Below are 26339 nucleotides of genomic sequence, written 5' to 3' on the forward strand. Positions count from 1 at the left end.
CAAAGTTTCTCATTGTTATTTTAATGTGCACAATATAGATGATGGGCAACACATTTCTTTCTTTTATGTGCAATGTTGATTGATTAAAAAGGAGTTCAAGCAAAATTTACAAAATAATTAAATGAGGGAATAACAAGTATTTTTTTTTTAATTTTTAAAATAATTGAACGGAAAAAATAATAATAACATTTTACTTAAAGATAATATTTAATATTAATTTAACCATTTTAAATAAAAATAATTAAAAATACAGGAATCTTTCTCATAAAATTGGTAATTAAAGTGATGGGCCAAACATTTTTAATACTACCATGGGCTTTTTTCATGTACATAATCAGGAAATGGCTTATGGACTTCAAAAGATTTAGCATAACCCCAAACAGTCAATACTTAAATGAAATCAAAATTATTAATTATTAATATTTTTCTTTGGAGGGGAAATCAAATCAGAATTAGTAATAAAACAATAAATTAAATATTATTCAAATTAAATGATATGATTATAGGACTCACAACACATGTAATCTTAATCCAAAACAGAAATGTTGTTATTTTGTTGATTTTCAGATTAACATTCATTAGGACGTGTCGAAATATGATTTGTCATATCAAAACAGTAGTTGAAAGTCAGCAATAACGTTGACTGGAAAAAGGACTTTAGAGAATTAAAATCCATCATTTTCATTTTCTCTCTCAAAAAATTTTATTAGCGTATTAGATTCTCTCTTTCACTCTCACAGTATCTCCGCTCTACTGCACACTCCACCGCTTTCCTTTTTATTTTTTATTTTTTATTTTAATTTTCCTCTTTCGTTTTCTCTCGCTTTCCCGCATTTTCTCGAGAAAAAGAAGCTTGGAGCCGAACGCACCTTAGGAGAATCCTTAGAACATATCAGTATTTTTTATTCACATTGTCTCGTCGTTTTGCTTCCAAAACCGCAAATTCTCGTCTTCTTGTTTTGTTTTATTCAAATCTCTAAGCCAAAGAGTACAATATAAAACACACACAGAGACGCACACACTCTCTCTCTCTCTCTCTCTCTCTCTTCAAAGAATTAGATCGATTGATTTGTGTTTAATTAGTTTCGTAATTTTAGCTCTGAACTTTGATTCTTTTTTTCCTTTTTCTTTTCAGAGCTTAAAGAAAAAAATGATGTGAGGTATCGATTAGCTGGGAGAGATAGAGTGTGTGTGTAATTTAGGGTTTGGTGCTGATAGATGAAGAAATGTGTAAGTTCAGTTGTAATCTTAGGGTTTTGATAGTGAAGGAGAAAGTTAATTGATGTTACCAGTAGAGAAAATGACTGTAAATGAACAGTCTAGGCCTGGTCCTGTGGAGAGAGATATTGAGTTGGTAATTTTTTTTATATATTTATTTTTTTTAAGGATATAAATGGTTGTTTGTCTGTTAGATATTTATGATTGCCTCTTTTTTTTTTTCTTAAATTGAATTTGTATGGTAATTTATGTAGTATATTTGCATTTGCTAATTTTATTCAAAATTAGAAACAGAAGGCATATGATATTGAGCATTGGCAATTATGATCAGTAATAATAAAGATATCAAAGCCACTTCTGAAGATAAATATGCTATGTGTTAATGGAATTCCTTACGAAAACAACTATTTTAACATTTATTCAATTCTTTTTAAACGAGTTTTAATTTTTAATTTTTATGATCACCACCTCCAAAGTGGTAGATCGATGCCTCTATTTTCACTCTGCCATTTCATTTGTGAGTTATTTCATGAAAACAAATCATTCTGTATAGCATTGATCTATCTAAAATGGAGGAAATATTCTTAGGCATCAATGTTTAGAGGTCACTATTTTCTGGGTTCAAACATTAAATAACTTTATTATTTCAATTGAATTTGTTTGTAAATACGGATGGTCATGTAGATATCTATTGGCATGAAGCACATCTATCTATCCTTTTTTGAATTAAGAAGGCAAGACTTGTGTGGGTGCTTGCATTAAGATTAGAAATGGATGTGAAAGAGTAAGGTTTATAACATACAAATAACGAATGTTCAAAAGAGAGAATATTATTTGGCTGTTGGTTATCTGATGGTAAATATATTCATGTTTCCAGCTAAATGCTAATGTAATTATGTTTCAGCTAAAACAACAATTTGTGGAGTCTGCTTAGTTTTATTTCAGTTCATGTTTTGGTTCATTTTTTTTTTCTTAATTGCAGGCTATCACTGCTCTTAAAAAAGGAGCTCAATTACTCAAATATGGACGTAGAGGGAAACCAAAATTTTGCCCTTTCAGGCTGGCTAATGTAAGATTAAATACAATGCATGTGATTCTTTTTTTTTTTCTTTTTCCTTTCTTTGTTTTTCCTTTTTGGTTTGTTGGGAAAACTGAATTGATCTTGGGCCTATGATGCCTTATTTGCTCAATGCATATTTGTTTTCTTCATTGAATACAAAACTGGTTCTACTCTACCCTTTCATCTAGATTTGCCTAATACTTGTGCATCTTGATCAGTTTGTTTTTCTTTACTTTGTTTTTATTTGCAACTTGCATTTGGAGGCCGCTTGGTAGTTATATCCCTGCTTGCCACTTTTACATTCTTGCTGGTTAAGGTTGGGGATTGGTTATTAATGCTATTAGAATAGTTGCACCTACCTGGTATGTTCTATATTCCCAATCAATAGATAGTGGGATTGTTGACCTTCCCCTGAAACTTTTGTGATTCTGTAGCAGCTCCTGATGTTGCAACCACTGCCATTTTGTGACGAGTCCTCATATATATATTTTCTTCTTAATCATGCATCCAGTGATCCAAGGCATTGTATATGTGCCATTTTGTTAGTTTTGGCTTTCTGCTCTCACATTGTACTGCTAAATTTTTTCTTAAGTTGTAGGCCTATTGTATGCATGATATATCTGTATTATATTCTCTGTGAATTATGTCCTATCCCTTCTACTTGTTTCAGGATGAATCTGCTCTAGTTTGGCTGTCAGGAAAAGAGGAGAAGCATCTTAAACTGAGTCATGTCTCCAGAATTATATCTGGGCAGCGCACTGTAAGTTTATTTATGTTGAGGTTTCCTGCAACTATCAAGCGCTGCATACTGCTGTAACATGCTGATTATAAATCACAGAGGCTTATATCTCTAATTATCTTGGAAACTTCACTCCGTGTGCTCTAAAGTATGTATATTCCATGTTAATCGCCGGTCTTTTGCTTATTAAATAATTCAGTATATAGTAGCACAAATCACTTTGATGTTTTAATGAATGAACTTCACATATTGCTTTGCACTTGATATATTTATAGAAATTCTATAGGACTTGTCAGCGTTGGGCCAAACTACATCAATAATCTGTGTGTTTGCAGATGCAAAGTTGCAAAGAATGAATTTGTCCATTTTTAATGTACTTTCAGGAAAAGGCAGTAACATGTTGTTTCATCAAGTACAGTTGCAAGTGAAACTCTTAATTTACACTTAGTTTGATGTAAGATTTTGCATGCATCAACTGGCTTTAGGAAGTTGTGTGCATGATTCGTATTGAGAGGCAGAATGGCTGTATTTTGTATAATTTTAGAGCAAGGCTTGTAAATGGCATGGCATTGCCTGATATCTTTTACATTGTTGTATATGACATCAAACCTATCAGATAAATCATGTGACAGGCAACGTGTCTATGCTGTCTATGCCATAACCTATGCATCAACCACCAGACATGGTCTTACGACTTTGTAGAGACCTGTATTTTTTACGAACTGTCGCCCAAGATTGGTCAACGTGACCCCCTATCATTCTTCTTATGTGAAATCTCCCTTATGTTTTGTGGTTGTGAGTTTTTCTCTCTATTTCTGATGTTATTCTGGCTTTGTGTCCTGCAGCCAATATTTCAGAGATATCCACGGCCTGAGAAAGAATACCAGTCATTTTCTCTTATATATGATGACAGGTCCTTAGATTTGGTATGTATATTTTTTCTAATGTCTATGTTTTTCCCTTGCTTCTCTCCAATGTTATGCTTTGTCCGAAATCTTGAGCTCTGCTGTGCTATTTATCACAATTTTTGATCAAACTTTCAAATATGACACCTTTTCTCATCTGGCAAATGTTTATCATTTGTCGTCAATTTTCTTAAAACCAGATTTGCAAGGACAAAGATGAAGCTGAAGTCTGGATTACTGGTCTAAAAGCATTAATATCACGTAATCATATGAGGAAAGGGAGAGGAGAATCTAGAAGTGATGGAATCTCATCTGAAGCAACTAGCCCTAGAGCACACACCCAAAGAAGTTCTCCTTTGAGTTCTGCATTTGGTAGTGGCGACAGTTCACAGAAGGTGTTCATCTTTGTTCCTTCATTTGTTATTGCGTTTAATTGCTATGTGTATTGAGTAGAATATTTCTTTCCCGCTGATGTAGGATGAAATAGATCCCCTACGTCTTCGTACTCCATACGGCAGTCCTCCTAAAGCTGGTCTAGAAAAGGTGTTATCTGATATGGAATTGTATGCTGTTGCTCCTAAGGTTCTATGTCCGCCTGAATCTGCTTGTGGCTCAGTACATTCAGTGTCATCAGCTGGATCAGATGCAATAAATGGGCGTTTAAAGGGTATGACTGTGGATGCTTTTAGAGTTAGTTTATCAAGTGCTGTTAGCTCATCAAGTCAAGGCTCTGGGCACGATGACAGTGATGCATTAGGGGATGTTTACATTTGGGGAGAAGGTACTGCTGGTGGTATTCTTGGTGGGGGAATGAATGGAGTTGGAGGATCTGGTGTTAGGACTGATTCTTTTGTTCCTAAAGCCTTGGAATCTGCAGTCCTACTGGATGTTCAGACTATAGCTTGTGGTCGCCGACATGCTGCTTTGGTAACAAAACAGGGGGAGGTTTTCTCTTGGGGCGAGGAGCTTGGAGGCAGACTTGGACATGGTGTTGACTCTGATGTCCTGCATCCAAAACTTGTTGATGGCCTAAAAAATACTAATGTTGAACTTGTGGCATGTGGAGAGTACCATTCTTGTGCAGTAACACTTTCTGGTGATTTATATACATGGGGTGGTAGTTCTCACAATTGTGGGCTCCTTGGATATAGAAATGAAGCCAGTAATTGGGTTCCAAAAAAGTTAAATGGACCTCTAGAGGGAATACATGTCGCAGCAGTCTCATGTGGACCATGGCACACAGCTGTTGTGACCTCTTCTGGGCAATTGTTTACTTTTGGAGATGGTACTTTTGGTGTTTTAGGCCATGGAGACCGGAGAAGTGTATCTACACCCAGGGAAGTGGAGTCCCTCAAAGGCCTTCGCACTGTGCGAGCAGCCTGTGGTGTTTGGCACACTGCTGCCGTTGTTGAAGTCATGGTTGGGTCTTCAAGTTCCAGCAATTGCTCTTCAGGAAAGCTGTTCACGTGGGGTGATGGAGATAAAGGTCGTCTTGGGCATGGTGATAAAGAATCCAGACTGGTTCCCACTTGTGTTGCTGCTCTAGTTGAACCCAACTTCTGTCAAGTTGCTTGTGGGCATAGCATGACTGTTGCATTGACAACTACAGGCCATGTTTACACAATGGGAAGCCCTGTATATGGTCAACTTGGGAATCCTCAAGCTGATGGCAAGCTCCCTGTTCGTGTTGAGGGGAAGCTTAGTAAAAATTTTGTTGAAGAACTAGATTGTGGTGCTTATCATGTAGCAGTTTTAACTTCAAGAACTGAGGTTTATACCTGGGGAAAAGGTGCAAATGGACGGTTAGGTCATGGCGACACAGATGATAGAAGTTCCCCGACAATTGTTGAAGCTTTGAAGGACAAACAGGTTAAAAGTGTTGTTTGTGGCACTAGTTTTACTGCAGCTATTTGTCTGCACAAGTGGGTATCTGGTATTGATCAATCTATGTGTTCTGGCTGCCGCCTTCCTTTTAATTTCAAAAGGAAACGGCATAATTGTTATAATTGTGGACTTGTTTTTTGCCATTCTTGTAGTAATAAAAAGTCTCTCAAGGCTTCCATGGCACCAAATCCCAACAAACCTTATCGTGTCTGTGATCAATGTTTTGGCAAACTTAGGAGAGCTACTGAAATAGACTCTTCATATCATTCTGCTCTAAGTAGAAGAGGAAGTATAAACCAGCGACTGATTGAAGCTGAAAACAGTGAGTATCCCAATACAAGATCCCGTATCCAACTTGGAAGAAATAATTCCATAGAAATGTCCAAAGATGTGGAAAGTGAATCTTTGAAAAGAAACAAGAAGTTAAGCTTGAATGGCTCTCAGGTTTCACTCTCTGCAAATGATTCTTCTCAGCGCAATGCATTTAATACCTCTAAATCCTTTGGTTCATCCAAGAAATTTTTCTCGGCTTCTCTTCCGGGATCCAGAATTATGTCTAGAGCAACATCACCAACTTCAAGACGATCGAGTCCACCTCGTGCAACAACACCAACTCCAATCCTTTCAGTGCGTGCATTGCCAAGAATTGTTGTGGATGATACTAAAAAGTTAAATGATGGTCTTAGTGAAGAAGTTGTTAAATTAAGATCTCAGGTATTTCTATATCTTTTATTATTAAAATAACCGTTCAGAAATTTCGTTCCTTTTTCTTAGCTGTAGTATGTATATTTGTGCCTAAATGCATGTCAATCATGTGCGATATAGCTGAGCTAGTATCCTTTCCTAAAGATTTGTTGTCGTTGAAGTATTTGACATTTATTCTAGTCTGTGTAGGCTTATGTTGCATGGATACAGGTGATGCTGGTGGGATTTTGAATTGTGCCAATATTCAAATTAACATAAATCCACTTTGAGGTTTTTATGGAATAGGGAACATGCTGCAAGACCACTTATAATTTGCATGGATTACCTGTTGCAATCACATTTTGCTATCTTAGTTGAATACATTACACAAAGACACCACACATGAATTATCTTGCATGCCAAAGCACCGATCATGGGTTGCTATACTAAATTATGGCTCACTGGCTCTATAATGTAGGTTGAAGAACTAACTCGCAAGGCTCAGCTTCAAGATGTTGAGCTTGAAAGAACAACCAAACAATTGAAGGAAGCTATTGCAGTGGCAGACGAGGAGACTGCAAAATGCAAAGCAGCAAAGGAAGTAATCAAGTCACTTACGGCCCAAGTAAGTTAATAAGTGAAGTTTACAGGTAGCATGGGAATTGGCCTCTTTGGACATGATAGTCAATCTTCAGTCCCAAACCTAGAAACAAACATGCAGTCTCCTTATATAAAATCAGTTTCCAATAATATAGGCTAATGCTAAAACTTGACATGCCGTGCAATCAAATCTCGAGTAGCATCAGACGTGTGTATAATTTAATTAACGCAAATGAAATGCACTCATTCTGTAATGTCAAGGGTTATGCGTTGAATCATGCTGTGTTATGTCCTATCATGCTCACAACGTATACTTATTTTAGGTCGTAATCAGTTGTATCAAGATATAAATGCATAAGTAAAATCATTACGGCTTTCCTGAGTCCTCTTTGTGAGTGTCTTTGCAACATAGATATTAATCATTGTGGTATTTATCATTATCATCATAATAGAAGGTTGTAGATTTTTCAGTTTGCAAAGTCTACAATTGTTGAGCAGTCAGTCATCATTCCACATTAAGCCTTTACTAAATTTTTTACTTTTGGCAGTTAAAGGAATTGGCTGAAAGGTTGCCTGTTGTACCAACAAGAAACAGCAGTTCACCTTCCTTCTATTTTTCTAGTGCCACTCCACCAAGGGAAGTTTCATCTGCAGTCAATGAGCACCTGAGTAGTCCCACAACTTACCATGAACCAGATTCTAATGGATCAAGCAACCTGGTGATTTCTAATGTGTCCAGCACTGCTAGCTATCAAACTTTAAATCACCCTGAAGCAGCACATTTGGAGGCAACAACTAGGAGTAGAAACAGAACAGCAAAAGTTGAACCTGCCCATGGTGATGAATGGGTTGAGCAAGATGAACCGGGTGTGTACATTACCCTTGTGTCCTTGCCTGGAGGTGCTAAAGATCTTAAGCGCGTCCGTTTCAGGTATGTCACTAGGCATTACAAATTCTTATTGTATGTCCCTAAACGTTTATTTATCAGAACTTCAAAGCTTTGTCTAAAAGGTCAGTACTACATTTTATACAATGCACATATGGCAAACTGTTCTTCTCGAGGCCTTCAGCTCCTAAACCACTCCCCTCCCCCAACAAAGGCAAAAGAAGAGCGTCCAACACGGGAATATACATAGGACATTATCATACTTCATTTCTGTCCTCCTTTTGCTTCTGCTTAAACCCTGGCCGCATCTCTGATTATGATGCTCTATAAATGGGAGGTTGCCGTTATATTGGAAAATATTCATGTGGCACAGGGATGTCATGGGGTGAATATGCACTGGCAGAAGATGTCTATTATAATTTAACATCTCATTAGTAATCAATGTCTTGTTGGAGATCCCTCTTATATTATAATGTCTCATTTTGCAGTCGGAAGCGATTCAGTGAGAAACAAGCAGAACAATGGTGGGCAGCAAACAGGGCAAGAGTATATCAACAGTACAATGTTCCCATGGTTGATAAATCTATTGTTGGTATAGGGAGGGAAGGTTTAGCTCATTGAACTCCCACGATCAAGAATCAAATAGAGTGGCACTTGCAAATTCTAGTCTTTGGAAATTCAGAAATTGGTTATAAATTTCTGTTCTGATGATTTGAGGAAGCCAATTTTGATTTTAGAGGGTAAGGGTGTTGCTAATTTCTTCATTTTTAAATTTTTTTTTCTTTGGGGGTCTCTGGTTCTCCCTCAATCTGGCTTATTGCCCTTAAAGATATTCTCGCAGTAAATGTATACATATTATTCCCATAATTTTTACAAAAGGGAAGCTTGAAAAGCAGAGAGGGGGTTAATGTAAATTCTTTGTAAGTAGGTTGCTGGCCTTGAATTCAGAACAGCTGCCTTTGTATATTCGTAAGGATGATGCTATACAGATTGGTGTCATTCATACAGCCAATGCTTCTTCTGCTCTTCTTCTTTATGGGTGGCTACTTCACAATTTTGCCTATATATATATATATATATCTGTATATTAGTTTTGATTTCTCAAACGCTTTCTGCGTGAATTAACTCGTGATTTAACATATGAAATTAAAACTTGATTGTTTTGGTTTTGAATTGTTTTCTTTTTTCTTTTTTAATTTTGATGATCAGTTCAATTTTGAGTTTTTATTAAATTATTTTTTTGGGTAGTCGAATTAATAAAATTATATATATATATATATATTAGAATTTTAACGGATTTTCAACTGCTGATTAATTGATCAAGTAGTTTTCAACTGTCCGTAAATTGGTTGAACTGTTGGTGTGATTCATGACTAGTTCATTTATTAATTTTTATCATTCTTTTCCGGTTAATTTTTTAATTAATCAAACTGGTTCTTTTTTTCCAAGATTAGTTCGATTTTCTACTCTAAAAAAATAGAAAAACTAAATCGAGCCAACTGCAATCAGACTAATCGAATTGAGCCATGCTCACTCTTAAGTTTTAGATAAAAAAAGTGGACATAAATAGCTTTATTATCCCTGCTTTTTTCTTTTGTTCAATTTTTTTTTCTTCAGAAATTATATTTAATCTGAAATTCTCTTTGAAGAATTGTTTGCTTCTGTGAGTTTCAAGCATAACAATCTTTTCCAATCTCCCAGTACCTTTAGTCTTAAATTTTTGGCTCTTCATTCAAAAGGAGTAAACATGTAAAATTACCAGTGATATGTAATTTCTGATTGAATTCAAATGAGACTCGGAGAAAGAGGAAACATGACTGAAAGACTACGAGAATTTTTTAAGAAAAGAAAAAGGGTTCAGACAAGCTTACAATATATTGCAACTGCTCATCGATTATAGTTGTAAAACAAATACTAGAAGCTCAACTTAATGTCTTAATCCACTAATTTATATTTTGGATAGAAAATATATATACACACATATATATTTCCCGCTCTCCCTTCCACTGTGGACTCGAATTAGGGGTTTGTGTCAGTTTATCCACCACCACCACCACCACCACCCCCACAGCCACATTGTCCTCTCCGACTGCCCAATTTCTTCATGTATAATTTTCCACTGCCTTGTATTAATCCTTCCTTTCAACTACTCTGAATTGTTAGGTTGGTATCAGTTTTCGTTTTTTCTTTTCGCTAATAGAGATTTAGTTTTAACGATGATGTACGGTGATCATCAATTCCAACAACAACAACAACAACCACCACCACAACCGCAGCCTGGCGGTGAGTTCCTCAGGGGACCGCCGCCGCCGCCGCCACCTATGATGCGACAGCCTTCCGCCTCTTCAACTACTCTCAATTCCTCAGATTTTCACCATCCACCCGGTCCTGCTCCTCCTCAACCTCCTTATGATGGTAATTAGGGCTCTATTTTTTTTTTCAATATATTTGACTAGCTGCTTAGGGTTTGATATTGTAACCATAGTGTTTGATATCATTTTTGACTAATGGTCGTAACAGTTCATGGTGATAATATTGGTGCACGAAGAATGAGAAAACTTACTCAAAGGAGAGCAGTTGATTATACAAGTACCGTTGTACGTTATATGCAGGTAATGCTTTTTGCTTTTGTAATATTTATTTCTCACATATTCTATGATCATGTATTTAACTAGTGGTGTATTTGCAGATTCGTATGTGGCAGCGGGATTCTAGAGATAGGACGGTATTGCAACCTACTCCAGCAGCAGCAATTGATGTCAGTGAATATTTCTAACTAAATAGTTTTTTTTTTTTTTTTTTTTTTTTTTTAATTATGCTTAATTGAACCCAGTTTTTAGCCTATAGTTGATGTGTGCTTTTAAAGTTTTTAATTATGCTTTTTTTGATTGTTTTCTGCAGATGTTACCAACAGCTGCTTATTCTGAAAATCCATCAACAAGCTTTGCTGCAAAGTTTGTTCATACTTCTCTTAATAAGAACCGCTGTTCAATTAATCGGGTTTTGGTATGTTAACTTGAGGTTTACTTTCTTTTCCATGTTTTCTAATATCTACTTGTGTTATGAGAGGGAATACCATTCCAATTGGTACTTATTGCCAGATCTGCTAGTGTTTAGCTGCAAAATATTCTTTAGCATAAAGTGTTCAGTACCCTAATATTTGTAATTGTTAATTAGATGATAATACAGTTTATTCAATTGATTATCTAAGTGACATTTTCAAGTCAAAACGTTAACTAGTATCTTCTTTTAGATTTTATTGCATTGTGAAATGGCTGAATTGACTCCCTTGTATGTGTAACTTGGGTGCTAAACTTCTAATGCTTTTCTTGAAATGCAGTTTTAGCTTATGTTGTAAATTGTAGAAAAGAAATATTGCTGCTAGATAAGTAAATGGCTTTTTGGAACATGACAAATCAGATGAACAATGATGAGCAGTGGTGCTTGTCCATGCTATGACACAAAATCCTGCAAAGAACTAACAGTCATCTATTTGCAAGTTATTAACTATTTATGAGTTGGCTATTTTGGGATCTGTAGTTTACTGTTATTGTGGTTAGGTTAATGAAACATGTGGAAGAGTGGGTCGGTCCTCTCGTGTGTGTATCCTATTGTTGGCTTGCATTTCTAAATGATACCTATTCCTTTTCTATTTTTGAATCATTGCATTTAAGATTCTCAGGTATCCTAACTTAACATTTTTTGACCTTCCTTCATTCTCAGTGGATGCCTTTTAATAAGGAGAATGTAAATATAAGTAACTTACAATCATTTTATTCGACTGTTTAATAAAAAAAAGTTGGCTATTCTGAGATTAGTCTAACATGGAGAGAGTGTTTTTTATTTTTTATTTTTTCTTATGCATGTATCCATGCATGTTGGTGTAATGTTCTGATATACATTAACTGAACATTTTGACCTTTTCTACATTCTCAGTGGACTCCTAACGGGAGACGTCTAATCACAGGCTCTCAAAGTGGGGAATTCACTCTTTGGAATGGACAATCATTTAACTTTGAGATGATTCTTCAGGTATATGATTAAAACTGTCCGATGCTTTGATGTAAGTTGACATAGAAGCCAAATTGATGACCCTTGTTGAATGGTTTTTAATGTTCAGGCCCATGATCAAGCAATCAGGTCCATGGTATGGAGTCATAATGATAACTGGATGGTCTCTGGCGATGATGGTGGCGCAATTAAGTAATGCATCTCATATTTATTAGTTGTTTGTTTTCTTTATTGCTATTAGCAATGTTGTTTGTTAAATAGATATGTTTCTTCATGTGATATGGATGTTAATATTGCACCAATGTTATAGGTACTGGCAGAGCAACATGAATAATGTCAAGGCTAATAAAAATGCTCATAAAGAATCAGTACGTGACTTGAGGTAGGTGTTTCTTTTTTCATAAATCTTTTTGCTGTTAGCATTTATCTATGAAGCATCTCATAATATACCTCTTGAACAGTTTCTGTCGGACGGACTTGAAATTCTGTTCTTGCTCCGATGATACTACTGTTAAAGTTTGGGACTTTGCTAGATGTCAAGAAGAGCGATCACTCACCGGTAATGTGCTTTGACTACTCATTAATTAAATGATTTCATTCTTTCAAAATTTTTAGGCGGTTTCCAAACTTTGGTAGCAGAAGACTTATTTAATTTATTTCATTTTCTTCTGGGGGTAGTTAGAAAACTCTTAATCTGGTGTCTTCTCTCTCCCTTGTGCTTTGGTAGGGCTGGCTCCACTGTTAAATTCTTTTCTCATCATGGAATACATCATACATGCTTGCACAACATTTTAAGACTACTTGCGAGTGCATATAATCTTACTTATCGTATAAGTTTAATAATTTGATGGACTTGATCATTGAATGCCTACGTGGCAAGTATATTATTTAACCTAAGAGCTCTCTCCTTGTTTTGAACTCAGGCAGGCCATGGTTGGGATGTGAAAAGTGTTGACTGGCACCCTACAAAATCTCTTCTGGTTTCAGGTATGCCCTAGATTTCTTTTGTCAAATTATCAAACTTTTTTAATTTGTCATTGTAAACCTAATGCATTAGGTGACGTCTTATAGGTGGGAAGGACAACCTTGTAAAACTCTGGGATGCAAAAAGTGAGAGAGAGCTTTGCTCATTGTGAGTACAACATTACTGTGATGATTAGACTCATTTTCTACTATAAATGTTGTGGCTCTGTCTTATGATTGTCTGTTGACTGAAGCACCCCTTTGGATGCTTTGACTAGCCACTAGACCTAGTTCACTTTTTCTTAGAAGAATTTACTGTGCCTGCTTGGCCTTGTTTTGCTGGATGTTAGTCCGGTTTTGAGTTTGACTTTGATCATGGCCAAAGAATCCAAGGGGTGCTTTTGCCAGAAGCCAAAAGCAATTTTATAGCAACTCCAAACAGATGCTGTATCCCTTTGACAAGCTGCCTGTTTGTTTTTCAGTCATGGCCACAAAAACACGGTGCTTTGTGTCAAGTGGAATCAAAATGGTAACTGGGTGCTAACTGCTTCAAAGGATCAAATCATTAAGGTTGGCAACTTCTTCAAACTTCAAAGCATTCTTCCAAAATGTTAAATGTATTCCCTCCTCACATTCTAAATATCTTCTGCTTTCTCTTCCACCAGCTTTATGATATTAGGGCAATGAAGGAGCTTGAATCTTTCCGTGGACATCGCAAAGATGTGACTGGTTAGTAACAGCTTCACACATTGAGCACTGTATGTGGATTTATTCAACCCTGCCAAACAAAAAGTAAAAACTAAAGGGATGATATGGCAAGCTCGTTTTGTTTTTCAGCTATTTTACCTTTTTCTGTTATTTGTCTTAGATACTAACGCTATATGTTCATTCCAAATTTTTCTAGCCTTGGCTTGGCATCCGTTCCATGAAGAGTACTTTGTCAGTGGTAGTTTTGATGGATCCATTTTCCATTGGCTTGTTGGGTAAGGTTCCCCCTTACGCTGAACATTATATCCATGACTATTTTATTCCCTCATCTCTGGTGATTTCATCATGCAATGCATTAGCCTGATGGTTAGTATATTGTTTGCCTGTTTTTTGACGCATGTACCATAGTTGAAAGAAAAGAAATTAGGGGTTAGGAAGGCAGATGTGAATTATCACTTTCAGTATAATGTTGCTTTAAATTGTATGGCAGAGAATTGAAAGTGGATGCTTCTACAGTTCTCTCATTATGGAGGCTTCTAGTTTTTCTCTATTTGGGATACTAGGACGCTGAATTGAGTCAGGCATGCTAATTTATAGTCTTCTAAGCGTTAAAAGTAATTGCAATATTAGCTTGTACAAAATATAGTGTTTGATGTCTATCTTTCAGTGACTGACTTCTAAGAGCAGCACAGCCTTATAATAAGGCTATGAAGTCATGAGATGACTTAGTAAATTGTTGGGGTCGATTGTGTTATGATCTTGTTTAGCTACCACATTCTGTTTAAAGGAAAAATGACGAAAACAAGAAAACTAGAGTTTAAGATTTTTTTATCCTTAGATGCATGACTGATTATGTGGCTTAGATGATAACTTACAGCAACCTTCTTAAACTTGTTAGTCCTATACTTCTCATCCTTCTCTTTTTCACCCCAATTTCTCTTTCAATGCTATTTGCAATTTATATTATTTGCTATAAATTTGGGAATAATGTTGCGTATATATTTACAGGCATGAAACTCCCCAGATTGAAGTTCCCAATGCTCATGATAATAGTGTGTGGGATCTCGCATGGCATCCTATTGGATATCTTCTTTGCAGGTATAGGCATTTTTCTTTATGGTGTGATCATCTTCTACAGTCCATGAAAGTTCATTCAATATTAAGTTCCTATTATGACATAGTGCTCCAAAAAATGAACCTAGCCTAAATTAGCTTTAGTTATTTTAGGCTTTGCTCATAAAATTGAGCTCAGGAGCCTAAACGAGCCAAACATACATTTGCTCAATTGGCCCAATGTTAGGTTTTAAAATTTTCAAGTTTTATACTGCAAGGTTCTGCTGTAGGACAGGTAGCAAATTAATTGAACAAGCAATTCATAGATTCCATGTGGCTGGGATTTGCGGCTTTTGCCTGAATTGTTTACCAAGCTCCTCTTCACACACTTATCTTTGTGCAGTGGTAGCAATGATCATACAACAAAGTTTTGGTGCAGAAATAGGCCAGGAGACACTGCTCGTGAGAAATTTAACATGGGTCAGAATCAAGGTAGGACTTAGAAGACCTGTGTTTAAGCATTAACCGATACTTCATATAAAATAATTTTTTTTCTGGTAAATATGTCCTAAGGGTTTTCAGGGCACAATATCTTGGATGAAGTTGTGGTTTATTTGGAATTTATCTGATTTTAATTTCTGGATCAGGTTATGGCGAGCAAAACCCTGCTCTTGCTGGTCGCTTGCCTGGTAATTTCCCTGTACCTGAACCACCAACAACTCCAGGACCATTTGCTCCTGGATTGGCTCGAAATGAAGGAACCATTCCTGGTATTGGAGCTGCAATGCCACTATCAATTCCATCTCTGGATGGAACATCTCAGGGGGAGCAGAAACAACCACTTCCGATTTCTATGCCTCTAGGAGCCCCTCCTCTTCCTCCTGGTCCACACCCATCTCTTCTTACTTCCAATCAGCAACAGGGATATCAACAAAATCCTCAGCAGATGCCGCAACAGCAACACCAGGCACTCCCTCAGCAAATGCCCTCTTTGCCTATGCCACCTCCAAATATGCAGCAGCTACAACCACCATCACATTTACCCCTTCTCCCTCATCCTCATCTACCTCGCCCTCAACAAATGCCCCCTCATGGTATGCCGGGAACCTTGTCTGGACCTTCATCAATACCTGCATCACATGCAGTGCCAATGGCTGGTCCAATGGTATGATGTAGTTATATGTTTATTCTATCGAGTTATTGAACTTCACTGTCATTAATTTGACATGTGGAACAAATGACATCTTGAATGATCTCCGATAAAGCTAAAATTGACTTTTAAAAGGGCATTCTAGTATGTTGAAATGATATATGAAAATGTTCTACTTTCTTTTCATTGTTGACCGCTCTTCAAACTGTAAAAAATTAGTTGAAAATAGATTTGGAATATCTTATATGTTGCTACTTAATTGGGAGAATTTTAAGGAGTATTTGTTTATGTCTACTTTATTTTTAGGGGATGCAAGGTACAATGAATCAGATGGTCCCTCCAATGCCACAAGGCCATTTTATGGGCATGAACCAAATGCACTCAGGGTCATTACCCACAAGTGCTGCCCCTCCAGTTGGGGGTTTTCCTAATGGCCTACCCAATATGCAAGGCCCATCAAATGCAACAGGCGCGCCGATGTATCCACAAGGCGGTCCATTCAACCGGCCACAAGGTGGACAAATGCCAATGATGCCAGGGTTTAATCCCTACCAGGTAACATATATATTAATTTGCAGTTTCAACATTAGTTGCATGAAAATTAATTTTAGTCGAAAAATTGCTGCATGCGTACAAGTTCAGAACAATTCACATGTTACCTGAGTGTGGAACCATGAAATTTTTGACTCCTGGCCGTTGCTAAATAGCCTAGTAGAACTTAGAATTATGCAATTTTGGGGTATTCTTTTTTCTATTAAGTGGATTTAATATGACAATTGGTTTGAAATGAAACACAAGTTTCAAAGCAACTAATAGGTTGGTTTTGCAGTCTGGGAGTCAATCTGGTATGCCATTATCATTGCCACCAGGCCCTCCGCCACATTCTCAAACACCTCAATAGACCATTTTTATTCGAATGGAGTGACAGTAGCTTTGGGATGGAAGGAAAGCACAACTTGCACTGGCTTACTGGGGTTCATGCTGATGTATTTCATGCTTAATACCGTTAGGATATTCTTTTTGTAGTCCCTGTATATTTTTTAGCCAGTAGCTTACTTTCTGATATTTAAGAAGATAGAGCATTAGTTGCAATCCTTTTCTTTTTCTCTCTGGAATTCTTCTTCTCTTTTCTCCTCACCTGTTCTTTATTTCTGTGGAGTTGAGGTTTTCATGTGGTTGGACGTCATATTATCTGGAGACATTGAATAATGTTACAAAATAAGCTATTTCAGACCTTAATTAGTAAATGGGTTCATATGGATGAGGATTTGAAATGAAGGAAAATTCGAATCTGGCATTGTCTTGATGTTTTTATGACTTGGAATATGAATTCAAATTGCCATTCATTTTTAAATCACTCTTGCAGTGTTTGTAGGAGTAAGTGGGATAGAAACCATTGGCTGACGTTTGTGATTTCTCATCCCATAGTTGTAGCGTTAAAGAATTGACAATAGATTAACCCTTTATAAAAGCAAAAGTGATCTACACAAAATCGAAACTACTACTTCCTGCCTGCATGATTCGGTAAAATCACACAAACCGGACCAAGAGCTCATGAGAAATGGTTTTCTCTGTTGGGTCTTTTAACTACTTATTACATTTTACTATTGAATAAATAAAATGATATACTGATGGCTAATTATCTAAAATGTTGGTAATGGGAGTTACTTTTTAAATTAAAGTATCTAAAATGGTTTTCTCATCCCTTTTTTTTTTTTTTTTTCTGACAAAGATGAGTTTTGTATTATAGGATTTTAATTCAATTATAAAGGTTAAGAAATATATGTAAGAGTGTATTTTGCAAACTTTCAAATTTAAATTTAATTGATCTAACAAGTTATGGGCTTATTTACAGGAAAAGTTGGAATTAGACTTGTTTAGCTAAATGACACAAGTTGGGGGGCCAAACCTTTTTCTAAGTTAAAAAAATCCTCTTTCGTCTTCCTTCTCTGCCTATAAAACAATATTATATAGGAAGAAGAAGAAGAGAATAATGGAAGAAGATCCCTATCCAAATCACAAGCTGTGCGGTTATCTCTGTACTGTTCTCTCTCTTCCTTCACCACAGCAACCCGGTCCCTCTCTCTCCTTTCTCTCTCCCTTCCACGTCTTCACCGATGGTTCCGAAATTGTATTCAAATCCGAACACGGCGTTGTTCTTTTTCCCTTCACTAACCAAAAGACGCATTCTTCTTCCAGCTCATCATCGTTGTCATCGCCATTGCAGAATGAGGTCAACGGCGAGATTACGTCGAGAAGGAAGTTTAAAAGAGGGATTGGAATGGTGAATGGTAGCTTAAGCGTGGTAAATCAAATTCACGCGTTGGTAGTCAATAAATGTATAAAAATTATCGCGCGTGTTTTGAAAGTTGAAGAAGATTATAGTAATAGTAATAATAAGGATGCGAGAGCTGTTGTGGTACTTGTGGATGTGTATTTGCCTATTGAATTGTGGACTGGTTGGCAGTTCACTAAATGTGGATCCACTGCTGCAGCTCTCTTTAGGCACTTGAGGTTTTTTTTTTTCCTTCAATTCCAATTCTTTTACTCGTTATGCATTTCGTTTTTAAGTTGTAGGAATATTATAAGTGTTTGGAAAATTTAGAAATGCAAGAATTCAATTTGATTGAATTTCTATTTTTTCAATTCTCATGTTTTTAAAAAGTTATAAATTCAAGGGTTATTTAATGTTTTACTACTAAATTTTTATCTGGCTTTAGCAGTCCCTAGTTTGTGCAATTTTACTCCTCTGTTGCCCGCTTGTTAAGTTTAGTTTAGTGTAGCAAAGTCTTTTGTTTTAAGAGACTATCGTTTTGGAATTGGGCAATCTATTGTTTGGGTTCAGATTTACGTGTAGTAATTTATGAAGTTTCATTTTGCATTTACTTGTTTATCTTTCTAACACGGTTTAAATCTGCAGTTATGATTGGGGGAAGAGAAGCTTATTGCTTGTTGATGGTGGGGAATATTGTAAAGATGATGGAGGGAGTATGAGCATCTGGAATCTCTCTGATTGTCATGTTATTGGATGCCAATTGCATTGCAGCGTCCCTGATTCTACCAAGAAGCGCCGTTTTGAACTTAATGAAATTTTTAAGGGCTTGCCTAGTGTGACAAATAGGGAGAAGTTATATTCTTCGAGGGTGAAACCAGATGATGACACCTATGAATCTGGTATTTGGGATCTGACAGATGATATTTTAATAAATATTCTATCTGTTCTTGGTCCTATGGACCTTATTAGAGTTGCAGCGACATGTCAACATTTGAGAACCTTGGCTGTATCAGTAATGCCATCTATGAAACTTAAATTATTTCCTCATCAGGAGGCAGCAGTTGAATGGATGTTACAGCGTGAAAGGAGTACTCATTTTTTGCCACATCCTCTTTACATGAGCTTTTCAACAGAAGATGGATTCAGATTCTATATAAATACTGTTTCTGGTGAAGTTGTTACTGAGGTAGCTCCTAGTGTGAGAGATTTCCGTGGGGGAATGTTCTGTGATGAACCCGGTTTGGGAAAGACTATAACTGCGCTTTCACTTGTTTTGAAGACACAAGGAACTATTGCTGACCCACCAGATGGTGTTCAAATAACGTGGTGTGTGTATAATAATGATCAGCGATGTGGATATTATGAGCTTAGTGGTGATGACTTCAGTGATACACTTTTGGGGAAAAGAGCTATGTGGCAGAGTGCTCGTAGGGGAAAATTATTGACTCCAGTGGATGGTGGGAGTTATTCTTCACCTAAAAGAGCAAGATTGAAGGATTCAGGTGAGCAGGTTGTTCAGTTCAATGAGTCTTGTCCAGGTAAAGAAATGAAATCACTATCGGTTCCATGCTCAGAGCCAGTTAAACGTGTAGTGCGATGTACAAGGAGCTTGAGTCGTATCAAGAAAAATCTTCTCCATGTATATGAAGGAGAACTTGGCTTTGGCAGCAAAAAGAAGGTTGGAGAAAATTCAATCAAGAGGAAGTGTGATTTTAATGCCCCAACGGACGCTTCTTGGAATCAGTCTAGAGAGGTCACTCCAGATTCTTCAGTATATAATGAAACTTGGGTTCAATGTGATGCCTGTCGAAAGTGGAGGAGGCTTACTGATGTTGTACCTGATGCTACTGTTGCATGGTTTTGTAGCATGAATGCTGACCCAGCACATAAGAGATGCAAAGATCCAGAAGAAGCTTGGGATAGTTGTGAATCTATAACATACCTACCAGGATTTTTCCCCAAAGGAACATCTGGGGGAAAGGAGCAAAATGTTTCATTTTTTATCAGTGTGCTTAAGGAACACTATTCCATGATAAACTCTAAAACAAAGAAGGCCTTAACTTGGCTAGCTACACTTTCTTCAGAAAAACTTTCTCAAATGGAAACAATTGGTTTGACAAGTCCTGTCTTAGGCACCTGTGGCGTGCATGTGTTTAATAAGATATTTCAAGCATTTGGTCTTACAAGGAGAGTAGACAAGGGTGTGACGAGGTGGTGCTATCCACAGACTCTTGAAAACTTGGCATTTGATGTGGATGCTCTTAGAATTGCTCTCTGCAATCCATTAAATTCTGTCAGACTATATTTGTCAAGAGCAACTTTAATTGTTGTTCCTGCAAATCTGGTTGACCATTGGAAAACACAAATTCAAAAGCACATCAAACCTGATCAGTTACGCGTCTGCATCTGGACTGATTATAAAAAGCCTTCTGCTCACAGTCTGGCATGGGATTATGATGTTGTTATAACTACTTTTAATCGTCTAAGTGCAGAATGGCGCTCCAGTAAAAAAAGCCCTCTGATGCAAGTGCATTGGCTTAGAGTCATGTTAGATGAGGGGCACACTCTTGGTTCTAGTCTTAACTTGACAAATAAATTGCAAATGGCTATTTCATTGACAGCTTCAAATCGCTGGTTACTAACAGGAACCCCAACGCCTGATACACCCAACAGTCAGCTGTCACACCTTCAGCCAATGCTTAAGTTCCTACATGAAGAAGTTTATGGACAGAATCAAAAGTCCTGGGAAGCTGGCATTCTTAGACCATTTGAAGCAAAGATGGAAGAAGGTCGCTCTCGTTTGTTGCAGTTGCTACATAGGTGCCTGATTAGTGCTAGAAAGAGAGATTTGAAAACTATTCCTCCATGTATCAAAAAGGTGACATTGCTCAATTTCACTGAGGAGCATGCTAAAAGTTATAATGAATTGGTAGTTACTGTAAGGAGGAATATACTTATGGCTGACTGGAATGATCCTTCTCATGTTGAAAGTTTACTTAACCCAAAGCAGTGGAAGTTTCGCAGTGCTTCAATTAGAAATGTCAGGCTATCTTGCTGCGTTGCGGGGCATATTAAAGTGACGGATGCAGGTGAAGATATTCAGGAAACAATGGATGATTTAGCTGAGAAGGGTCTGGATCCAATTTCTGAGGAGTATGCTTTGATTAAGTATTATCTACAGTACGGCGGTAACTGTCTAAGGTAATTTTGACTTTCAGAGTCATTTTTGTGTCTTTATTCTTAATGTGGCACAGAATGTTCTACCTTAATACAAAGGTTGATAATTTTTTTCCCCTTTTGATGTATTGTGGTTCAGATGCCAGGAATGGTGCCGTCTTCCTGTTGTCACGCCATGTAGGCATCTTTTATGCCTTGATTGTGTTGGTCTAGACAGTGAGAAGTGTACTTTGCCTGGCTGTGGTTACTTATATGAGATGCAAACTCCTGACAGTCTAACCCGGCCAGAAAATCCTAACCCGAAGTGGCCTGTCCCCAAAGATCTTATTGAGTTACAACCTTCATATAAACAGGCAGGTTTTACTCTAATTCTGAGTTGAAATATTGTATTTTGTTTTCCTTGAACCATGAACAGAATTTATAAATACCTATGTTTATGGCATTGAAACAGGATGATTGGGATCCTGATTGGCAATCAACATCGAGCAGTAAAGTTTCGTACCTTGTACAAAGGATGAAAGTGTTGCTGGAGGCTAATAGTGAGAGCGGTCACTATGACAAGGAAACTGATGCCAAGAACATCAAGGAGCACCTTTATCCCTCTCAGATTGGTGAGTCGAATGCACTGTTGCAGGATTGCTCTAGACAGAGTTCTGAATCTTACAAGAAAGCACCAGAAAAAGTTCTGATATTTTCTCAGTTTCTTGAGCATATACATGTGATTGAACAGCAGGTAGCTGTTATATATATTTTTAACAAGGCATGGGATTATCTGATTCTCCTTGTACAGCAGTTATATTCTTGGAGTTCATTTTTCTTTGGGCAGTTAACATTTGCTGGGATCAAATTTGCTGGACTCTATAGTCCAATGCACTCTAGCAACAAGGTATCTTTGTTGTTTCTTGTATCCTGCTTTATTAGCTGTTGGAATTTTGTCCAATATGTTCTTTTATTTTATTTAGATGAAGTCTCTGGCCACATTCCAGCATGATGCAACTTGTTTGGCTCTTTTAATGGATGGAAGTGCTGCATTGGGTCTTGATTTGAGCTTTGTAACACACGTATTCTTGATGGAGCCAATCTGGGACAGAAGGTAATGCTTTTGCTACTCAGAGGTGCTCTCTCTCCCTTATTTTCCTTTTCTTTTCCTTCCCCCTCCATGCATTTTTTTTCTTTGAATTATTCTTTGCGTCTTCAACACTACCGTCTCTATCAAGTCTATGTAGAACAAGAAATCGTGGCTGAATTACTGATGAGTGGATCCCAGTGGCTGAACCATACTATTTTTCTTTTTGCCATAAATCACATTTATAGAAAATTAAGGAGTTCCATGGAACAGTTTACTTGTCAATTCTTCTAATATCATACCCTCCTTTTCTTCTTTCTCTTTGATCTTATGTACAAATTCTCAGCATGGAGGAACAAGTTATCAGCCGCGCTCATCGGATGGGTGCCACTCGGCCCGTTCAAGTGGAGACTTTAGCAATGCGTGGTACAATCGAAGAGCAAATGTTGGAATTCTTACAGGTGCGCCTTTTCTTTCAAGACTTCAACAAATTAGAGAAAGTGACCTCTCTGCACTTCCCTAACAGGTGAAAAATTGCTTTTGCTTTCTCTAGGACGCTGATGAATGTAGAAAATTATTGAAAGAAGAATTCAGAAAACCTGACCATGAAGGTGCAAGGCCTCGGCGTTCGTTGCATGATTTTGCTGAGCGCAATTATTTGGCTCGGCTTAGCTTTGTTCACAAGAATCCTAGAGCATAAATTATGCAAGTAAGTTCTTTTTTTTTAACCCAATCCTTCAAAGGCTGCTAACAGTTCTCAGATATTTCATTACGTGCTTCTTGCAGTTCTTGTGATGTGAATCTTGGCTGATTGGTTATCGGAGGCGATCAATTACAATTTAACTTGTGGATAGCAATTGTTTAAGGGTAGATGACTTAATTAATGGATTACTAATGTGTATGGATCAAACTTTGACATAAAATGCTTTGGTCTAACATTTTGCGGGAGAATTCAGAATTGAATTTTTTCCAAAAGGACTTTTTCCTAACTAAAGGTATCAGCAGGGTAGATTCATCTTCAGAGCTGAGATTGTTTGCAAGGTTAGGAAAATTATAGGTGTACATTGGGGGGTGAGGAGCCTCAAGAAGTTTCTCTCAAGTTGCAAGTCCATACCTATTTATGTACACAAAACGCTCAAGGCTATTGTTTCGCATCAAACTAATTGTTTTTCTGTTAATCTTTTGGACCTTTTTTTTTTTTTTTTCATTTTTCATTATTGACCAATTGCTCTGAATTTTCCAATCTCTTTTAACATTCGGTTAAAATTAATCAACAAAATCCAGTTGCTTTTGCTGAGTTGGCACCAAACTTACTAAATTAATTAATTTTACCTAAACATTACCATTTAATGCCCAGATAATATTTCAAAAACCACTGAGCTACTCAGTTATGGCTGCGTTGCCGGTGGCGGAAGTTCCACTCATTGCCATAGTAACACTGCCAACACGACGATCATAGCACCAACAGAAACAGAGAGCCAACAATGATAATAGAACACCGGACCCAGCACATGTTCTTCAATATAAATGTGAAAGATAATGGTGAGGAAGAAGAAAGGTTAAAAGTTCAAATGAACTATTTCGTTTTCTTTTTTCAAAAAAGTTGGGATGAGTTAGAAAAGCAATGCTGACTCAATATTTTTTTCTTAAAGTAACTACCGCACCATCTCAGCAACACTGACGCTTGAAATTAAAATTAAAATTTTTAATTAAAAAAAGAATTAAAAGTCGAGGTTTAAATAGGTTTAACAAGATAAGAGTAAAATGGAGGGACAAGAACCATTATTATGTGCAGTTTCTGTATTTTGTCTGTAGCAGTTTTATTGAATGTTGAATGTTATGAGTTTGGCCAAAAAGAATTACAAATAAATGAGCTACTTGGTACTTCTTCTTTTCTTTGCCAGCAAAAGGTTTCTTTTTCTTTTCTTTCAATGCTTACTTTTGTTGACATTCATTTCATTTCACGAGTTCTCTATATCATTTGTTCAGGGAATGATCATGAGTTTAAGTTTCTTCTCAACGTGCCAAAAGAATATAAAATAATTATAAAAATATCCATGAAAATTGTTCACAACAAAATATTTAAATTATAAAAGTACCCTAAAACATCCGATTTTTTTTTAAATCAAAAAATATAATATTGTATATACTTAGAAAAAAAAAAAGGTGTATATGTTCTACCCAGATATGGCTTGCAGCGAAAGGAAAATTGTTAGCGAATGAACAGAGAAGGGTACGATTTTTGTGGAATTTGCAATCGTGAAGTGGAAAGCATTTTGCATGTGTTACGAGATTGTCATGCAGCGCGACAGGTTTGGAATATGCTTGTACCCGCTAATTTTAAATCGTCCTTTTTTCCTGTAGCGGTGGGGACTGGTTGTATATAACTTGTTGAATCGGTTTGGTATTGTTCATGGTAATGATTGGCCTTGTGTCTTCGGTGTGAATGATGAAGAATTTATAAAGTTGTGATTTTATTATATGATAGAATTCTGATTATTTACAAATTGTTATATATAAAAGTTAAGATACTATTCTAACGGTTGCTTTTAACGGATATTTCTTAATATAGAAAATGTTGAAGTGACCTTTCCTGTAAACATGAAAGGTTGCTTATTTTTTTCTTGTTGGTCTGTGACGAGCAGTCTGCACAAGCAATCTGGCTTGTGCAGCCTCTGAGACTACTCCTTCTGACTTGTCTTTTCTTCTTTCAACACTCCCCTCAAGGTGGGTTCATATAAGTTTATTGAACCCATCTTGCTGAGAATTGAATGATGATTCTGTTTGTCAAGAACCTTTGTAAGGATGTCTGCTAATTGGTCTTGACTTTTGATATAAGGTGTTTCAATTTCTCCCTTTTAAACTTTTTTCTTGATGAAGTGGCAGTCAACTTCAATGTGTTTAGTTCGTTCATGAAACACAGGGTTTGATGCAATGTGGCGGACAGCTTGGTTATCACAATGCATCGTCATAGACCCGTTGCTTTCAATTTTCATATTTTTGAGGACTTGCTTGATCCAAATGAGTTCGCTAGCTGTAGATGTCATTGCACGGTAATCAGCTTCTGCGCTAGATCTTGCAACAACGCTTTATTTTTTACTTTTCCATATCACCAAGTTTCCTCTTACAAAGACATAAAACCAGTGGTTGACTTTCTGTCACAGCTTCCAGCCCAATCTGCATCAGAAAAACCAACTATAGAATTAGAATTGTTGTTCTTCATCCAGATTCCTTGTCCTAGAGTTCCCTTTAGATATCTGAGAATCATGTCTATAGCTTCTAGGTGACTGGTGCAAGGGGCATGCATGAACTGGCTTACCATACTTACTGCAAATGATATGTCAGGTCTAGTGACAGTTAAATATATTAGTTTTCTTACCAAGCGTTGATAATATCCTATGTTGGCTAGAGGTTCTCCATCTTCTAGATTGAGTTTGACTTTGGTTTCCATTAGAGTGTTGGCAGGTTTAGCTCTCAATTTTCCAGTTTCTTTTAATAGATCAAGAGTATATTTCCTTTGAGATAGGAATAAACCCTTCGTAGACTTTGCCATTTCTATGCCTAGGAAATAAAATAGCTGCCCAAGGTCTTTGATATTAAACTCTTTCTTTAGACTTTGTTTGACATTCTTTATACTTTGATTATCATTCCTGTTATTATGATATCATCAACATACACTAGAATAATGATGGTATGTGTGTGATTGTGTTTAACAAATATAGAAGAGTCAGAATCACACTTAGTAAAACCAATTTTTAATAGAAAGAGGCTGAGTTTGGCATACCATACTCTTGGAGATTGTTTAAGGCCATAGATAGCCTTTTTTAGCCTACATACCAGGGAAGCATCCATGGCTGATTCATGGCCGAGGGAAGAGTCATATAAACTTCTTCTTCTAGGTTTCCTTGTAAAAAGGCATTCTTGACATCCATTTGGAATAAGCTCCATCCCTGATTGGTT

General features: G+C 36.8%; 3 protein-coding genes across 9 annotated transcripts; all 3 read left to right on the plus strand.

Moving 5' to 3' along the window:
• Positions 1–662: 662 nt before the first annotated feature.
• On the plus strand, positions 663–8983 carry LOC8270887 (PH, RCC1 and FYVE domains-containing protein 1). Its single transcript, XM_002513018.4, has 9 exons — positions 663–1354; positions 2201–2287; positions 2949–3038; positions 3863–3943; positions 4123–4317; positions 4400–6520; positions 6969–7115; positions 7639–8021; positions 8465–8983. Exons 1-9 carry the CDS (start codon positions 1283–1285, stop codon positions 8595–8597), a joined length of 3309 nt encoding a protein of 1102 aa, XP_002513064.2. The 5' UTR covers positions 663–1282; the 3' UTR covers positions 8598–8983.
• Positions 8984–9640: 657 nt separating this feature from the next.
• Positions 9641–16976, plus strand: LOC8270888 (flowering time control protein FY). The gene is made up of 18 exons (XM_002513019.4): positions 9641–10391; positions 10497–10588; positions 10666–10734; positions 10878–10982; positions 11913–12008; positions 12097–12179; positions 12298–12369; positions 12449–12546; positions 12915–12974; positions 13059–13119; positions 13433–13520; positions 13616–13679; positions 13855–13933; positions 14667–14756; positions 15115–15203; positions 15359–15876; positions 16168–16416; positions 16691–16976. The coding sequence occupies exons 1-18, from the start codon at positions 10193–10195 to the stop codon at positions 16760–16762; spliced, it is 2184 nt and encodes a 727-aa protein (XP_002513065.2). The 5' UTR covers positions 9641–10192; the 3' UTR covers positions 16763–16976.
• An 837-nt stretch (positions 16977–17813) lies between these two features.
• LOC8270889 (F-box protein At3g54460) lies at positions 17814–23557 on the plus strand. Of its 7 annotated transcripts, none has more exons than XM_015715335.3 (9): positions 17820–18375; positions 18782–21337; positions 21453–21666; positions 21765–22046; positions 22140–22199; positions 22276–22406; positions 22726–22840; positions 22933–23088; positions 23166–23557. In XM_015715335.3, exons 1-8 carry the CDS (start codon positions 17855–17857, stop codon positions 23077–23079), a joined length of 4026 nt encoding a protein of 1341 aa, XP_015570821.2. In that variant the 5' UTR covers positions 17820–17854; the 3' UTR covers positions 23080–23088; positions 23166–23557. The 7 variants fall into 7 exon arrangements, 4 of the variants coding, with proteins under 4 accessions (XP_048233791.1, XP_048233788.1, XP_015570821.2 ...); XM_048377832.1 differs by having other exon boundaries at positions 18028–18166; XM_048377831.1 differs by lacking the exon at positions 23166–23557 and having other exon boundaries at positions 17817–18375; positions 22906–23081.
• Positions 23558–26339: the final 2782 nt, after the last annotated feature.

This window comes from Ricinus communis, chromosome 8 (assembly GCF_019578655.1).
Source record: "Ricinus communis isolate WT05 ecotype wild-type chromosome 8, ASM1957865v1, whole genome shotgun sequence".
Taxonomy (NCBI): domain Eukaryota; kingdom Viridiplantae; phylum Streptophyta; class Magnoliopsida; order Malpighiales; family Euphorbiaceae; genus Ricinus; species Ricinus communis.

Coding starts and splice junctions, on each gene's coding strand:
- LOC8270888 (XM_002513019.4), top strand. CDS start 10,193: ATGATGTACGGTGATCATCAATTCCAACAACAACAACAACAACCACCA. Junction 10,983..11,912: donor GTTCAATTAATCGGGTTTTG/GTATGTTAACTT, acceptor CTACATTCTCAG/TGGACTCCTAACGGGAGACG. Junction 12,180..12,297: donor GATGATGGTGGCGCAATTAA/GTAATGCATCTC, acceptor CCAATGTTATAG/GTACTGGCAGAGCAACATGA.
- LOC8270889 (XM_015715335.3), top strand. CDS start 17,855: ATGGAAGAAGATCCCTATCCAAATCACAAGCTGTGCGGTTATCTCTGT. Junction 18,376..18,781: donor GCTCTCTTTAGGCACTTGAG/GTTTTTTTTTTT, acceptor TTAAATCTGCAG/TTATGATTGGGGGAAGAGAA. Junction 22,200..22,275: donor CAATGCACTCTAGCAACAAG/GTATCTTTGTTG, acceptor TATTTTATTTAG/ATGAAGTCTCTGGCCACATT.
- LOC8270887 (XM_002513018.4), top strand. CDS start 1,283: ATGTTACCAGTAGAGAAAATGACTGTAAATGAACAGTCTAGGCCTGGT. Junction 6,521..6,968: donor TTGTTAAATTAAGATCTCAG/GTATTTCTATAT, acceptor TCTATAATGTAG/GTTGAAGAACTAACTCGCAA. Junction 8,022..8,464: donor CTTAAGCGCGTCCGTTTCAG/GTATGTCACTAG, acceptor CTCATTTTGCAG/TCGGAAGCGATTCAGTGAGA.